This window comes from Spinacia oleracea, chromosome 4 (genome assembly GCF_020520425.1).
Source record: "Spinacia oleracea cultivar Varoflay chromosome 4, BTI_SOV_V1, whole genome shotgun sequence".
NCBI classification, from domain to species: Eukaryota; Viridiplantae; Streptophyta; class Magnoliopsida; order Caryophyllales; family Amaranthaceae; genus Spinacia; species Spinacia oleracea.
In genome coordinates, this window is record NC_079490.1 from 14,474,705 (window position 1) to 14,493,622 (window position 18,918).

Consider the following 18,918-nt stretch of genomic DNA (forward strand, 5'->3'; position numbering starts at 1 on the left):
AAACAAGTAATCTCAAATCACTCAGGTATTGAGGATTTAGTGTCTAATAATTTTAATGAAATTTACTTATGACAGATTTTCATCTCTTACAGTAAAGTTTCATAGGTCTTGTCCTATACTAGTCTTCCCAAAGTAAGTATCTATGCAAATGATTATGACATTGCCATGTCCACATAGTTCAAGAAACAGAACTACTAGTCATCTTGCATTCTAATCGTCTAACGTTTTCTATGCATTCAATTTTATAGAAAACTCCGACTAGGGACCATTTTCAACCTTTGACATTCAAGTTCACTTGATAGACATTTCTTAGTCACAGGACTGGTCCTGACAGTCTATCTTGAATATATCGTCAAATTGAAGGGACTCATCATTTAATACTAAACCAAGATTAAATGGAATATGAAAATTCATTTCATATATGATAAATGTTCAACCCCAATGTTTTACCACCATGGGCCTCAAACCCATCTTCTAAAACAGTTCATGGAATTCAAAGCTATGCTTGATTTCCAGTGCTACAATGTGAGTGTTGTTTCTCACTTGTTGCATAGGTTTAGTTATCATGCTTTGCCAATCTTAATATCCTTTTCATCGAATGTTCTTCGAGATAGATGATAAGATCTTTTGAGTATGTTTATTATGTGATCTAGTCTTTCTTACTTCAAGAGTGGTTCTACGCATTTTTCAATGAAGAACCATCAAGCCAGCAGACATGTGATCTACCTAAGTTCAGTGAAGAACTCTTTAATATAAACAACCCTGTTTTATTGCTTCTTAGGCAATAAGTACTTTTACTTAACTTTATAGGTTGCTAGTGATGCTTTGTTTGGAATTACTTATCCAAGCAGTTCACAGATATGTGGATTACTTTCCAACTGTATCTTAGAACATAGAAATTAATATTTTAATATCCCACGCAACAACTCATGGTCTCCAATCCATGTTGCCATTTCAAAACACGATGCTCTATAGCTCGTCCTTATCAATGGTTAACTCCAAAGGGTCTTGCTTGATCCTTTGCCAGTGTTTATGCGTGTAGCATCAATATTTAGCATATCTTTATTTCCTTGAATCAAGAACTATTCCTATGTACCTTTTCAAGTACCACAAGTATTCTTGATCTCAATCTAGTTGATCTTCTCTTAGATCAATAGAGATTGGTATATGTTCGTCATGCCTAAAGTCATACGATACGTTTTTGGCGATCCTCATATTATATCATACATGATAAATTCTTTTGCAGAATAATTCCCAATTGAATTCTATTCATGTAACTTTAGCTTATCTAGTTTCAGTAGATACTAAATTCAGCTAAATTCTTTGACATATAATATAGGTTAAGAATCTTATTTAGACTCTTTGATGTTTAACTTAGTAAATGCTTATACATAGTTCAAACATCCTTTACTTAGATTTATTCACATGGGTCGAATATCTCCAATGGAGACTTTCGTGTTTGATTTAGTAAATGCCATTACTTAATCCAAAACAATATCATAAGATCTTTGTAAATAGATCTTAATACCCAGTATGTGCTAAGTTTCGCCATGGTCCATCATTGATGAATAATCTCAAATCTAAGTCATTAGCATTTGAATGTTATTTTACAATAGAGAGATATGTGTATGATACACATAGGACCAATTAAGTTTTTATGTACTCCCACTAAACTTCTTATATATCTATAAGAATCATGTATATTTTATGAAACTAAAATACTTATTAGCTTCATTAAAATATAATTCCAATCCCCAATTGCTTGCTTAAATCTGTACTTAGATTTTATAAGCTAGCTTTCTCTTTCAAGCATTTATTTGGATCCACAAATCCTATGACATACCATGTACATAGTTTATTCCAACATTTGATTGAGGAATACTTTTTGTCATCCAATTGCTATATGTACCAATATGCAATCATTGCTTGAATTATAGACTTGAGCATTACGATTATGCATGAGGTTTCAACACAATTCACACCATGAATTTGCTTGTAACCTTTAGCAACTAATCTCGCTTTGTGTGTGAACACAATTTCATGTTTGATGGTTTTTATCCTTAAAACAAACTTGCAACCAATAGGTGTGAACCTATTCTTGCAAATCAACAAAAATTCAATTTTGTCATCAAAACATTGAGTATGTTTTATGGCCTCTAACCATTTAAAACATTTGAGTCTATATATGGCCTCTAACCATTTTAGGGAATCTAGGTTTCGTCATAGCTTTCTTACAAGTCACAAACTCATTAATCTACATGATAATAGTTTGACTGCAAGTTGTAGGTTTCTTCACTATCTAATTGAAGAATTGCATAGTTTCAGTGACCTGAACTCCATGTTTCTTCACTATCTAATAGAAGAATCTCATAGTTTCAGTGACTTGAACTCTATGCCTACTTGGGTATAGAACATCAAACAATAGAATATCAACAGGCACTTTGAGAGTCCTTTGAATATTCTAAATATTCAACAGGCACTTTGAGAGTCCTTTGAATATTCTATTCTCTTTGAAGCACTTGTACAGTCTTCTAAGAGATGTCTATTCTTTAAAGCCACTTCTAAAGTCCTTAAAGAATAAATTCGATTTTCTGAAGCACTTCGAAAAGCCTCCGGAATGTCCGTTTATGTTTGTTGTTCGCCTCGAAGACTTTCGAGGTCTATTTTCTCCCACTTGTCATTTTGGAAACGAATCTCCAAAAGGACATTATTTCGAGAAAACAAACATTATGTTCTCAAAAATTCGTGGTAGAAGTATTACTAAGAGGTTCGCGCGTTTCTCTCTCTAGTTTTTCTCTCCTGCTCTGCAGTGACGCCATGGCTAGAAAAGCTAAAGCTCGGACGAAAGCAACAACATCGAACCAGGAACACACTAATAATCAATCAAAGGGACCTTCTGCGAAGATACTGGATGATCTTAGCCATGAAATGGAAGCTCTGGACCCCTTGATTATCGATACCCAGATTGTTGGAGATGGAGGTTTTGGTGAAATTCTATCACCAAATGCTGCGCTGAATGATCTACAACTTCAATCAGCGATGAGGAGGTCGTTCTCGGAGTGGTTGTCCTCCATTCATTCGCGTTCGACCCCAATCCCTTGGATGGATGAGATTGAAGGTAACGCTACGAACTTGAAATTCGGGGAAATTAGGGGGGATTTGAATGCTGATTTTGAGAATGTAGCTAATAACAATCAACCTAGTACAATCAATTCTTCTGTTAATGCGAATGATTCTTCAATTCCATTGAACCCGATAAACTCAGAAACAGAGGATTGTGTTACGATTGAGATGGAGGATATACAGGAGGAGGTCGATTATTGGAATTCGGCTGTCATGCTATATGTGGTAGGTGCTAATCCACCAAGTCATGTCATGGAGGGATTCGTTCGAAGAATTTGGAGGAATAAGGGGGTGGATAAGGTGGTGTTGGCTGCGAAAGGGGTTTACCTGGTTCGATTCACCACCATGGATAGGAGGGATGAAGTGTTGGCTTCTACCAGACCATTTTTTTATAGTAAACCTGTAGTGCTGAAACCTTGGACTCAGGATATGGATTTCACCAAAGAAGATCTGCGTTCTGTTCCCATCTGGGTAAAGCTGCATCAATTGGCATTCAAGTACTGGGGTGAGAAGAGTTTGAGAAAGATTGTTGGGCAACTGGGGGTGATGAAACATGTGGATAGTGCCACTGCTAAGAGAGATAAACTTCAATTTGCAAGGGTTCAGATTGAAGTCATGGTGGAGCAATCTTTCCCTGATGTAATTAAGTTCATTAATGAAAGGAGGGAACAAATGGAGGTGAGAGTGGAGTATGAATGGAGACCTGTTGTGTGTGCTCATTGTAAAGGTGTTGGCCATGAAGTAGCTAAGTGCAAGAAAATCACTGGTAGGAGGGTGTGGGTTCCAAGGCAGATTGTATCTACAACCATACCTAGTGGGAGCACTGGGCTGGTGAAGGATAACACACCTGATAATGCTTCTAATAATGATAGTGATACTACTGAGACATTCACTACTGTGTCTAATCCAAGTAGGAGAGTCTTGGCAAGACCTGTGGGGGTCAATACTGTTAACTAATTCCAAGCTTTAGATGATGATCTGAGTGTGAGGAGTGTTATGGGAGATATCAACCAAGTTCATGCAGCTGGAGGAGGGAACTCTTCTGGATGCAATGGATAAGGTCTTTTGCTGGAATGTGAGGGGGATCAACACCACCAAAAAGCAGAATGAGGTGAAAGCTATGTTTAACTCTCATGGTGCTGGTGTTGTTGGCCTCCTGGAAACCAAGGTACCCAGTGCTAAACTTGGGGCCTTGTATGTGAACATGTTTAGTGGATGGTGTTTCACTTCTAATAGTAGTATGTGTAAAGGGGGGAGGGTTATTGTGGCCTGGAATCCCAATTCTTTCAATCTGTCTGTGTTGGGTATGTCTAGCCAAATGATCCATTGTAGGGTGTGTCCAAGGGGGGCAAATACTGAATTTCTGTGTTCTTTCATTTATGCTTTTAACCAGAATTCTGGGAGAGAGGTGCTATGGAAGGATTTGTGTGATATTGGTGCAAAGTGTGATAAGCCTTGGGTCATCATGGGGGATTTTAACTGTGTGTTGAATGTGGATGAGAGAGTGGGTTCCCCTGTGAGACATCAGGAGATGGTAGACTTTAGGAATTGTGTGAATGCTTGTGGAGTGGAGGACATCAAAGCTGCAGGGCATTTTTTTACATGGAGTAATAAGCAGGCTGGTGAGGCTAGGGTGTTTTCCAAAATTGATAGAGTAATGGCAAATGACTTGTGGATTCAATTGTTACCAAGTGCAGTAGCTGAGTTCTTATCTGAAGGACTCTTTGACCATTGCCCTATGGTGATTTCTGTTTATCCTACTCAAAATGCCAAGAAGCCATTTAGATATTTTGATATGTGGAAAATGGCTGATGGATATGCAAATCTGGTGGAACAAAATTGGAGAGTAGCTGATGCTGGCACTTTGATGTACAAAGTGGTTCTGAAGCTGAAAAGAATGAAAGGTGTCTTTAGGAAATTGAACAAGGATGGCTTCAATGACATCCATGTGGCAGACCTGAGAGCTCTCACTGAGTTACAGCAGATTCAAAAAGAGTTACATGATCACCCAGGTTATAATGATCTTGCTGATAAGGAAATTGATGCAGCAAATAAGTACAGAATCACACATGCGGCATATCTGTCTTACTTGAGACAAAAAGCAAAGGAGAAGTGGATTAAAGAAGGGGATGAAAACAGTGCCTATTTTCATAAAAGTATTCAAGCTAGAGCAATGCACAATACTGTCTACTCTATCCATGATATGCATGGTAATTGGGTGAATCAAGCTGATGCAGTTAACAATGCTTTCCTTGAGTACTATCAAGTGTTACTGGGGTCTGTTAGCTCTCACAGAAGCAAGATTTTATCTGATGTAGTCAGTGTTGGCCCTGTATTGGATCAGCTTCAAGGGCAAAGCTTAACTCTGGCCTTCACTGGGGATGATGTAAAGAATGCCATGTTTTCTATTGATGGTGATAAAGCTCCTGGACCTGATGGTTTTGGCAGCCACTTTTTCAAAGAAAATTGGCACATTGTTGGTGGAGATATTACTGCTGTTGTGCTTGGCTTTTTCAGAACTGGTAAGTTATTAAAGGAAATCAATGCTACTACCATAACTTTGATTCCCAAAACCAAGTGTCCATCTAGTGTAACTGAATTCAGACCCATCTCTTGTTGCAATGCTATATACAAATGCATCACCAAAATGATTTGTGAGAGAATGAGAGGTGTTCTTCCTGGGTTAATTGCTGAAAACCAGGGAGCCTTTGTCCATGGGAGGTTCATTATGCATAACATCATGATGTGCCAGGAAATAGTTAGACAGTATGGTAGGAAGAATGCTACTCCCAGCTGCCTAATTAAGTTGGATATGCAGAAGGCCTATGATACCATAGAATGGGATTTTCTACAAGAAATGCTCACTGGTTTGGGTTTCCCTAAGCAGTTTGTTGATTGGATTATGACTTGTGTTACTACACCCAAGTTCTCTCTTATGCTGAATGGCTCATCCCATGGGTTCTTTGCTTCAAGAAGGGGGCTTAGACAGGGTGACCCACTGTCACCCTTACTATTTGTAGGTTGTATGGAATACCTTTCCAGAATTCTGTTAAAACTGGGACAGGAGAGTGACTTCAAGTTTCATCCTAGGTGCAAATCAACAAAACTCACCCATTTGTGTTTTGCTGATGACCTTATTCTCTGTTGCAAGGGGGAGCTAGCTTCCATTTCTATGCTTCTGCAGTGTTTCAAATTATTCTCAGACACTTCTGGTTTGAAGGCTAATGTTCAAAAATCAGCTATTTATTGTGCTGGTATGCAGCAAGGGGTGATAGACCAAGTTGTTGAGCTGTCTGGTTTCACAATTGGTTCTTTTCCTTTCAGATACTTAGCTGTCCCAATCTACTTCAACAGAATAACTAATGCTGATTGTGAATGCCTTGTGGACAAAATGCTGGCCATAATCAAAATCTGGAGTTCTAGAAATCTCTCTTTTGCTGGAAGGATTACTCTGATTAATGTTGTGCTTATGAGCATTCACTCTTACTGGGCTCAGGTGTTTGTGTTGCCTAAACATGTGTTACACACAGTGGAGTCAATATGTAGAGCCTTTCTATGGCAAGGTACCTATTTTAGCTCTAAACCAGGATATGTAGCTTGGGGAAGAGTGTGTTCTGAGAAGAAAGAAGGGGGGTTAGGGATCAGAAATGTTCAGATATGGAATATTGCTGCACTGGGGAAGTATGTCTGGGCTATTGCTAAAAAACAGGATTCCTTGTGGGTGAGATGGGTGAATGCCATCTATATTAAAGGGGGGAATTGGTGGGAGTATCAGCCAAGGGCTGATAGTGGTTGGTATTGGAGAAAGATTTGTGAAGTTAAGGACACTTTAAAACTGCATTATGATGAGAGTGCTATATGTGCTATGCCTTTTTACTCAGTAAAAAAGGTCTATCAGCAATTACTTCAGCACACTCAGCATGTATCTTGGTGTAGTGCAGTCTGGAATAGATCATCTATTCCAAAAACCAGAGTCATTTGCTGGTTGATGTTACAAGGTAGACTTCAGACAAGAACCAGATTGTGTAAGTTTGGGGTGTGTGATACTACAAGTTGCCTTTTCTGTGACAGTCATGAGGAGACTCATGTGCATCTGTTTTTTGACTGTCTATACAGTAGGAAGTGTCTTTTGGAGGTTAAGCAATGGCTGGGAATACCAGTGAACATTGTTAGATATATGGCTTTGATGAGATGGATACACTGGAAGAGTAGAGGATGCAAATTTCAGAAGCATGTCATGTATGCTGCTATTAATGCAACAGTTTACACAATATGGAGAGCTAGAAATGAGGTTCTTTGGAACCAAAAGCTTCCTACTGTGACTCATACAGTTAGATTTGTACAGCAAAGTGTAATAGATAGAATGCAGCAATTAGGGATTCCCAGAATCAGTAGTAGAGTCCAGGATTGGTGGCAGAGTAAAATGCTTGTATAGCTTGGATCTTTCACATGACTGCTGTCATGTTTTTTGGTAGGGGATGAGCTCTCTGAAAGCTTATCCTAGGTTGTAAATTGGTTCAAATTTTTTGCTATTGAAGCTAATCTTACTTATCAAAAAAAAAAATTCGTGGTAGAAACAATACCCTTGTGTTTCATTTGAATAAATCATAATGAAACATATATCTATACTTGAGCCTTAGTTTGTCGAATGACAAACACTAAGCTCCCACTGAGTTTTGCAACTCTCTAGATATATTTTATGAAAAGTTATTCTGAAATTACTTTTCAATAGCTTTGACGAATTTGGTTTAGTTTGGTGGTAGTTGAGCATTTTGTTTTAGAAATTATAGGAAAAGTCTTTATGATTCATCATTAATCGAATCAAGTACTAATTGACTTCGATTATTCCAACTAAGATATGCCATATCTTATGGACCTAGATTGTGAAATTACAACACACAATCATTGATGATCATATTTGGTCTCAAGTAATCATCAACATGATCTAACCTAGATCTTTATGATTTCTTGCCAAGTGGATTTTATACTTCTGAATCATTGAACTAGCAAAACAGATTCAACTTATATCACATTTGAGTAAATAAACCTATATTCACTCAAATCCATGTGAAATAATAAAGTCATAAAATCTTTCTTTAGCTTTGAACTCTATTGTCTAGGCGTTCTAACAATAGTTCATATCTTTTGTTACTTTCAACAAGTAAGACTAGTTGTCTTAAAATGATCTAGAAATCAATCAACTTTCAAAAGTCCATCAAAATAGAGCTTTTGAATGTTAACTTGTTGATATGGTCTAAGCAACAATGCCAAAGATTAGTGGAACTCAAATCAAGGGGTTGATTTGAACCTAGTAAAGTTCTTTAAAGAGTTGTTTGTTTTAATCAAGCATATTGACTCAACCTGTAATTGACCATTTCATTCAAACATTGTTTTTGTTTTTTCTTGAATGTGAGTCTTTCTGTGTTTGAAAACAGAAATTTAGGTATGTTGATTATGGAACAAAACAGCCATTAAGTTCCAGCCTTTGAAAGGACTTAAAACAAACTAGATGACCCTAGAACTAATGTAGCATTGCCATGCTTCATTTCCCACTTGTAGGTCATTAGTGTATCCTAGCTTCCATTGTTTGAGTTATTACCGAAGTAAGAACCTCAAGCGGTATATGATACCAAGGAAGTTTGATTGCTAGGTCACTTCTCTTTAAACATAAATTTATAGGTAGAAACGGAATCGTAAATTCCTTTCATTTGTTCCTCGTTTTCCTATTTCTTGTACCCTTTCTTATAGTCTTAAGAATTGAATTCTTTAGTGTTGACTTTTATACTTTGTTAGACATGTCCAATGTCACCCCAATAAGGTTCTTACCATTTAATTTATGTTGAATATTAAGTTTCAACTAGATGATCTTACCAGAAGCTTCTAAAGTTCTCTAAGCATCGATCTATTCGAATGTCTAGGGACTAGACTCATTCGAGAATTAAATGGACAAAGATATTAGGTTGTTAACCATTGGTAAAGCTGAGCGTATTAAACTCAATGCTTTATGATCTCAAAACTACAGTGTATTTTTGAATTCACAAGCACCAATTGGTTTGCCATTCGACTTTGATGTTCGAAAACAACCATAAAAGTCGCTAAAAGAAACGTACATTTTAAATTGCTCATTTTCTCTCATTTCCGTGAATCGTTCTTGGATTCACTACCAATCAAGGAAATTTACTGTTACCTTTCTAAAAGGATTTACTGCAGTGCAAGATATTTAATTATAAACAATAATTAAAACATTCATTGAAGCATGCAAAGTCTAAATATTTATCATGAATAATAACTTGAAAATTAAAGCAATCATGCAATTCAAACAAGTTATTAGCATTTTATTCGAATTTATTGTTCCGGCAGGTGTGAATAAAATGATTCCAAGATCCTAAAATCATTGAAGAATTAAGCACAGTTTGTCGACTCAATTCTAAAACATTTTAGGTAAGCAAAAGCCTTTTGCTAATAGTCTATAAACTACTCTTGGTTGATAGGTACATCTAAGAACTTATTAGGTAAACCTATCGATTTTGCCACGACATAAAAGGACTCCTTATTTATATCGTTGAGTTTCACCAAAACTAACATGTACTCACAATTATTTGTGTACCTTGCCCCTTTAGGACCAATAAGTAACACCTCGCTGAGCGAAAACTATTACTAGATTGATGTAAAGGATATCCAAGCAAGTGTATATTTTGGCATGGCACCTTATAACTCAATTTTTAAGTTTGGAACTTAAGGCTCTTACTATGTTGGTTAGATTTTAAGTGAACTAAAATCCTTAATCATGCAACATAATCAAGCTTTTGATCTCATGCATTTTAAGACATATTTAAACGCAATAAATAACTTAAAACATGCATAAGATAAATGTGATCTAGTATGGCCCGACTTCATCTTGAAGCTTTAACTTCAAAGTCCGTCTTGAAAATCTCCGTGGGAGGCACCATTTTCTTCAAATAGGATAAGCTATAATTAAAACTAATTACAACTATTTGATGGTACGCAGACCATATTTGAATTGAAAAACAACTTTGGTACTTTAGACCAATTACATTCAAATTAATGGTACGCAGACCATATTTTCTATCCTATTTGGGCCATACTAGTCACTTCATAACCTGCAAAACAGTACATATACAATATATACCATTCACCCATTCATTATCATGAATGGCCCACATAGCTGGTTAGTAAAACACATTATGCATCACGTAAATATTTGCAGAAATTAATCAAGGGCACCAATAATCTACCAATTATTCAGTCCTTATTAATTCTAATCAAGTTGTTTTAACCTTAAGGTTTTGTAGACCTAATCAAGAGTTTATGACTAAAAGCGCTCCCACTTAAACCAATAAATTCATATGCTTTACTAATTTTAAACATAAAAATGTATTTCTAGTCTAACCGGAAACATACAAATTTAATTAAAATTTAAAGCTCATATAAATTTATAATTGAATCCAAAAGTTTAATTTAATTTCAGTCGTATTTAAATTAATTCATGATTTTAATTTTAGTAAAATAATTAGAATAAATAAAATTTATTATAATTACAATATTCAAAATTAAAATCCAAGAAAATAATTTAAATTATTAATTTTAAAATTAATTAAAATTACGTAAACTGAAAATTTCAAATTAAACATTCAAAACGATCTAATCGCAACGCAAACACCCTACGCATCGCACGCCCATGGGCCACACGCACACAGCCATCGCTGGCCATGTGCGCGCAGCCCATGCGCTGCGTCGCATAGCTGCTGCTTCTACCCTTCGCAAGCCATCGCGCGAGCTGGTGCTCGCTGCGCGCGCGCCAGCGCTCGATGCACGCGAGCATGTGCTCGCTGCGCGCGCTCGCTAGCGCTCGCTGCACGCGGGCTAGCGCTCGCTTCGTGCACTCGCCAGCGCATGCTGTGCGCGCTCGCTAGCGCTCGCTTGGTGCGAGCCAGCGCTCGCTGCGCGCGGCATCGACGCTGGGCGCAGCACCCGTGGCACGCGAGCTTGCGCTCGCTGCGCGCGAGGCTGCGCGCGCTTGCGCGAGGCAGTGCGCGTTGTTGCCCAGCGCGCTTGCTGCCCACACGCGACTGCCGTGCCTTGCCTTCGCCCATGCCCATTCGTCCATTGCTCATAGCCCACGACACAAGGCAGGGCTGCTGCCTTGTGCTCGTGCATCATGCCCTTGCTCATTGCATTCGTGCCGCATGGGCGACGAGCTCCCTTGCTCGTCGTCACATGCCCGCACTATACAACACCCCTTAAGGGTAACACGTAGCGTCCATTGCTTTGTGCGTGCAAGTTATATGAACGAATCGCATAAAATTTAAAAAATTTATATTTAAAATTAATGACAAATTAATAAATTAATATTAATTTCATAATTTTAGGGCGAAAAATCGAAAATTTATTATTCAATTGATTTCCGATTAACTTGGATTCAAGTCTAGGTCATAAAAATTTAAAATTTATCATAAATTTACAAATTTTATGGTGGTTTTTAATCATAGGTATCTAATTAAATTATAATTAATTATGAAAATCAAATTAATTCTAAATTATTCTAATTTTCAACAAATTAATCATAATTACAAATTAGATTGCATAATTAACAAGGCTAGGCATTCAAACTTGTTAAACATATACAGTAGGTCAATCAAAAATTCAAGATTTATCAACAAGAATCGCAAATATTTAATTTAACATCTTAAATTTACGAAATTTTGCATTCGAAAAACTAAAACCTTCGAAAAGTCATAGTTAGGCTTCGAATTTGAGAATTCTAGGTTCGGCAGAAAAATACTACTTTTGTCAAAATTTTAGAATGCCTTTTACATGCGGAATTGACACAAAAATCACTCGATTTGGATGAGTAACGAAGAAACTGCCGAAAAACTGCGTACGTATAATTAAATAAACGCAATTTGCAATTAATTAACAATTACGAAAATTAATCACCCCTTTTAATTCTTGCAAATTTGTAATATTTAACCATGTTCATGCAATTTAGATTATGAAAATAATAAGAGGCTCGTGATACCACTGTTAGGTTATGATACATATGACAATTCATAAATCATGCGGAAAAACCATTTAGCCAGGAATACATATTATTTACACATAATCATATAGCACAGTTTAGATGCATACTCTTTGTTGCGTGCCTTCCCTAGCTGCGCCCGAACCGAACAAGAACAAGTCTTTAGGACTCCAAGTGTCGTCCCTCCGTAGATAGTCCACAGCACGTCCGGATCCGCCTTAAGATTGACCAACTAGAATCGCCCTTAAGGTACTAATAATTTCGGCACTCTTAGGCAAGGTATGTGACTGAATTTTTCTCTCAAAAACTCACTTTGAATACTTGAATAATCTATGTAAATATGTGACCCTAGGCACCTATTTATAGAGTTATGGAAAAGGTTTTGGAATCCTATTAGGATACTAATTTATTTAATTATAATCCTACTAGGACTCTAATTAAATAATCATTATCTAATAGTTTTAGGATTTAATCATATTTCGAATCCCGATTGCTTTAGGATTCCCGCACAAGCATTGCACGAGCACCGTACACCCGCGCAAGCCTTGCGGCCCACGCTAGGCGCACAGCGCTCGGCCCACTGATGTGCTCTCGCGCGCGCGCCCCAGGCCTTGGCTGGGCCTGGCCTTGCGCTGGGCCTGGTCGAGGCTTGGCATGGGATGGTGCGTGTTGGCTCGCTGGGCGATGGCCTGGCTTCGTGCTGGGCCTTCGTCTAGCGGGCCTCATCCGATGCTAATTCGTACGATACGCTTCCGATTAAATTCCCGATTCCGGAATTCATTTCCGATACGAACAATATTTAATATTTCCGATTCCGGAATCAATTTCCGTTTCGAACAAATATTTAATATTTCCGTTTCCGGAATTATTTTCCGATTCCGATAATATTTCCGATTCTGACAATATTTCCGTTTCCGGCAATATTTCCGATTCTGGCAATATTTCCATTTCCGATAATATTTTCCGATACGTACCATGTTTCCGTTTCCGGTAACATCTACGACTTGGATAATATTTATATTTCCGATACGATCCATATTTCCGTTTCCGGCAATATCATCGTTTCCGGAGTATTCATTTCTTGCCTGTGACGATCTCAGCTCCCACTGAAACCAAGATTCGTCGATTCCGAATATCCATAGATGGAGTATTTAATGCCATTAAATACTTGATCCGTTTACGTACTATTTGTGTGACCCTACGGGTTCAGTCAAGAGTAAGCTGTGGATTAATATCATTAATTCCACTTGAACTGAAGCGGCCTCTAGCTAGGCATTCAGCTCACTTGATCTCACTGAATTATTAACTTGTTAATTAATACTGAACCGCATTTATTAGACTTAACGTTGAATGCATACTTGGACCAAGGGCATTATTTCCTTCAACTTGGTCTCTCTAATGGGTAGAAAGGGAAAGCATGGGTCGATCCACAGAGAGTAAGGGGAGCACCGTATATATATAATAGTATTTATGATAAGGTAGGCCAAGTCTCTTTTAGGGGTTATGATTTTTGGGTTAAAACGATCAACAATAAGAAAAATACCTTGGGAAAGGATATCCACCAATCAAATAATTCACAAACCAAGCAATAAAAAAGAGAAAGAAACTTCGGGGATCAATTGAGGGGAATTAACTTCTCTTTCAAGCTATGATTTGCCTAATTAATCTCCAAACAAAGACCTATTTTTATGTCTAAGCCATTCAACTAAGAATATCCACAGACATGATGAACAAAAACAATCAAAGAAAGTCCCATAGACTATGTAGTCCTTATTTTCATGGTCCTCCAAGCCTAATGATCGATTTGAGACAACCCCTTAACTTTATCTTTTGACCCTTCACTAAGCGTACCTAAATAATGTCTTTATGGTGGTAAATCACGCAAGAATTCATGAAATACCATGTTCAATTTATAGGTTCATGCGATCATAGGCTCATCATTGGCTTCAACCCATTCCCAAGTAGAACAACTACTCACAAATCATTCTAAATATAAAGAACAAAAATATTACGACTAATAACATGAAATTAATACTAATCTAAGACAAACAATATCATCCTAACTGAAAATCTCATGTTCAATTTATAGGTTCATGCGATCATAAGCTCATCATTGGCTTCAACCCATTCACAAGTAGAACAACTACTCACAAATCATTCTAAATAGCAAGAACAAAGATATTACAACTAATAACATGAAATCATTAATAATCTAAGACAAACAAATAATTAAAAGTGAAAGAATACAAAAATAAGTAAACTAAACAATAAAACAAGAGATAGAGTAACAAATTCTCATTCATATTGCAAGGAGTCTCCAAACCTCCAAGTTTCCTTCTTAGATTAATTCTTCAAAATCCAATCATTCAACAAATTTCTCTCACTTTCTTTCTCTATAAAATGAGGATTTATCTCTCTAAAACCCCTAATATAATGTAAGCTAAAAAATGACTAATACATGGCTCTCCTCCTTGAAAATGTTTTACAATGAGTATATATACCAAGCAACATAGTAATCTCCAACAAAATTAGAGTTCGTAGAATGGGTGGTCGCGGCTGGGATGAAACATAGCGGCCACGACGTGTAAATTGGGAAAAGATGCAGAATGTTCCAGTAGATAAATCCTGACAGGGATTGAAGGGGTGGGGGCCGGACAAATGTGTCGCGGCCGGGATGAGGCGCGTTGAGTTTCTGACATAGTCAGCTTCAAACGACCATAACTACTTCATTTCTCTTCCAACACTAGAGGAAAAAACATCATAAGTTGCCCTTAAAATAGGCTATAAGTTGCCCTTTATAAGGGCAACATATGGCTGGGTCACTTTTGGCAAATTATCAAAATTACCCTTAACAAGGGCAACTTATAAGCTTATAAGTTGCCCTTGTTTGTAACAAGGGCAACTTATTGAAAAAGATCCAGTCTTGATATTCTGAAGATGAGACGAGGCGTCGACGTCGCCGGTGAAGATGAGCAGAGGCGTTGCCGGTGAAGTTGACCAGAGGCGTCGCCGGTGAAGTTGAACAGAGGCATCGCCGGTGAAGTTGTTTGGGTTTAGGGGAGCAGCGAGAAAGGAGGGAGCAAAGGGTGCAGCTTAGTTCTAAGAGCTGCGCTTCCCACGAAGGAGGAGTGAAATGATTTAATTTTTGATTTTTTTTTTACTTTCTTTTTGTCAAAAGATGCACTTATCAAACTAGAGCAACCTTTAAGGGGTCACTTTTGAAGATTTTTCTACTAGTGCAAAGAAGGTGTGTGACCACTCGTTAGAAATCTCTTGGACTAAGATTTCACCTCCAATTTGAACCATATGAAAATATGGAGTAGAAAAATAGTGATGATCGTTTGAATTATTTTATTGTGCACAAGCCTTGCAAAACTCTTCCAAATGCCTTTATTTTGCTCCATTATATCCTTCTACGCTTTGTGCGTGGCATGAAGACATTCGAAGTCCAAACCTACAACATTAAACACAAGGGAGCAATACCAAAACCTAGAAAAGTGAGAAAATTAGCTAAAATTTACAAAAGACCTACAACTGTAACAATTATCGAAAACTAAGCAAAATAACCTAGAAAATGCACAATGAGGATGGAAAACGGATAAAAATGGGAGAAAATAAGCATTTAATTTGAAAAAACTACCACGCTCACTTTATTTATATTATATTATATTTAACTAACTTTTCCATTTTAGTCTTACTAATTGTGCAAATAGGAACTATAAAGATCTTTATGAAACGGAGGTAGTATATATATTATCAACATCCCAGTTCCCGTTGGAATGGAGTTCAATAACCTAACTAGCTAGCTACATTCTCCACACTTTCACGTTTGAGTCCTCTTTTGTCTGACTTTGGCTAGCAGTACGAAGGCGCGACCTTTGTTTGAGTCCTCCTTTATCTGGCTCTGGCTAGCAGTCCTCCCCAAGACGTCTAAGCATCATGAAAGTGATCTTGTTCATTAGGGATGCCCTGCAATTCAAACATAGACTTCAACATTATTGACTAGTTACAAACTTACAATATATAAACATATAAGACCGTCAAATTTAGCATAATAAAACTTACCTGTTCCACATCGATTCGACCTCTGTGCTTTTTAATTAGAGTAGGGATGAACTTGTATACATACTCTAGTAAATTATACAATAAAGTCTTGTTTACGGAAATTCCAATGAGGGAACTCATGATTACAATAATTAGAATAGCTGCCCACAATGACTTTGGGGCTATAACAACATATACACCAGTCATGAACGCCAATAAGGTGAAGTTAAGTGCTAAACGGAGTAACACCATACTTCGATCAATCATCACCAATGATTTACTGGCATCGAAAACCATGGACCATGTGAGACAAATCAACACCAACATTGAAAAAAATAAAGCCAACGCGTCAGATACCAAAAACACTAGGAAAGTTGGCTTCTTTCCTAAAATTGCTGCTCCAGTTTCTTGATGGAATCCACCAGGGAGTGTGAATCCAGCAGTGAGCGAAATGGTTGCTAATAAAGCCGCTACTATGAATAAAGAGTTACGCACTTCTAACAAATTTGTCTTATCTTTGAAATATGTTGCTTTTATCCTCGGGTCAAGTCCAATTCTTTTGCACATCCGATCTTGTACGTATTATACAATGGATTTCATACCATCCAACAGTAAGTTGTAATTCATGCTATTGCAACATAATGATAAGAAAAGAAAAAAAAAAGCATTTCCACATTTTTTATTCTGGAAGTTTTTAGAAAGAAATTAAATCATACCAATGGCTGGTTGTTGTCACATTCTTGAGCAAGCAGATCGATTGCGGATACATTTGCATCATCCACAATGGTATATACAATCTTATCCATGGTGAGTAACGTTTCTGTCAAGAATAAGTCTTTATTTCGTATTGCTTTGTGTAAAGGTGTTTCCCCGTTAGAATCTTGAAGATTGATTAAATCCTTCATTCGGGTAATATTGAGAAACTCTTCATACCCACTTAAATTTGAGAGTTTTATGTGATGCAAAGGAGAATCTTTATATTCAATACAAAGATCTCTAAACGCTCCAGGATTATGGTTGATGAAGGCACAAAGAGCTAATACATGACCCTTATCACATGCTTTAGTCCGAACTAGGGGTGCACTATCAAATGTAGATGGATCCTTTTCCAAAACTGCTTTGGTAAACCATGCAGACCCAATTTCATATGCTTTACCCCAAGCTGATTGTCCATTGGTGTCTTGTTGGGTGATGAATTCTGGAATTTCTTCTACTAGCCATGTCCCGAAATTTTCATCTGCTTTCAATGCGCTTTACCAAAAGTTAGGGAAGCATTGTTGAACCAGTTTCGAGATTAAAATAAACAAATAACACAATGAATAAAATATTATCACATCAAAAATATACTTCTATATCAATATTACCAATAAGGGATAAGAAGTGTTATTGAGGGATAACATGTTACAAAATAATGTGTTGTTTGGTTGCAAGTAATTAAAAGGGAAATGTGACTTCTTAGGAATTAGACAGTCACTATGTTGTTTGGTTGACGTGAAATTAAAAAATGAAAAAACATGTACGGAATATATTATTTAAATTAACATGGAGTAAGATGTAAAATATGGACTATTTGAAGCGATGAATGCGAGAGTATAGATTGAATCTTACCTTTCAAACTCGGAACTAGATGCATTATATTATGACGAACAGAGGAATCCTTGAGATATTCGGTCCAACTTCCCCTATGCAATCTTTACAATATGTTTTCGACTACTTTAGAGCAACTGTTCTGTATAGCTAGAAACAAAATATTATGCTTTGGCTCGTAATAATCGAGTAGTTCACTAATATCATCATCATCCTTGTGTAGCTTCAACAAGTATAACGCAAGTTCTTCATTGTGGTTGCGTATGGCCAAGTGCAAAGGCCCTTCATCTGCTTTATTCATTTTAAACCATGGCAAATGATTTATGTCATTGACCCTCCAAGTAGGTTTATCTTCTTTGTAAGCTTCAACAAGGAGCTTTACAACTTGGTTCGTTGCTTCATGGCTGGTAGTGGCTGCAACATGAAAAGGGTTGTTTCTATCATTGTAATCGGCATCACCAACGAGTTTCACAAAGTTACCCCTGCACTTGCTCTTTAAGATGTATTCGAAGAGCCATACGTCACCGTTTTTTATTATCCAATTCTGCAGTACTGAAACCCCTCCTTTATCTACTTTTGTAAGTAACTCCAGATGTCTTTCAATAAGCCGCGTAGAAAAGTTATCTGTTTGTAAACAAAAATTGTTAAATAAAATATTTATTACTTCTACACATAATAATTATAAAATAATTTAATGGAGCGAGTGTAACACACTAACACTTAACAAAGGGAGTAAAACATGAATTTTTTCGTACAGTGCAATAATCCACGTGTGCTTTTTTGGCGTTAAAAGTAGTGTATCGTTATTCGACGTCCTCAATCGCTAAAAACGCCCTCGTATTTATGGTGAAAGGACAATTTTACCCTTTTAAAGAGAATTACCCCTTTACCCTTCCCCTTCCCCTTCACATTTTTAAACTTTTTTTTAATCGAAATTAATATATAACCAAATACATTTTTTAAACAAGAAATTCTAACAATTTTTTTTTCAATTATATTAATTATTTTAATTAAGAAATTCAGTAATTATTCATTTTTTTGGCAACAATTTTTTAAATATCCGAAATAAAAAACGAAATAATAAACTAAAATTTTATTATTATTACATTCGTTTTTACCTGGCA

At 36.9% G+C, this 18,918-nt stretch overlaps 1 protein-coding gene across 1 annotated transcript; it reads right to left on the reverse strand.

Moving 5' to 3' along the window:
* Nucleotides 1-16,093: 16,093 nt before the first annotated feature.
* Nucleotides 16,094-16,774, reverse strand: LOC110794729 (protein ACCELERATED CELL DEATH 6-like). The gene is made up of 2 exons (XM_021999688.1): nucleotides 16,229-16,774; nucleotides 16,094-16,132 (listed from the first exon to the last, which is right to left on the reverse strand). Exons 1-2 carry the CDS (start codon nucleotides 16,772-16,774, stop codon nucleotides 16,094-16,096), a joined length of 585 nt encoding a protein of 194 aa, XP_021855380.1.
* Between the last annotated feature and the right edge of the window lie 2,144 nt (nucleotides 16,775-18,918).

Coding starts and splice junctions, on each gene's coding strand:
- LOC110794729 (XM_021999688.1), bottom strand. CDS start 16,774: ATGTGCAAAAGAATTGGACTTGACCCGAGGATAAAAGCAACATATTTC. Junction 16,133..16,228: donor GTCGAATCGATGTGGAACAG/GTAAGTTTTATT, acceptor TTTGAATTGCAG/GGCATCCCTAATGAACAAGA.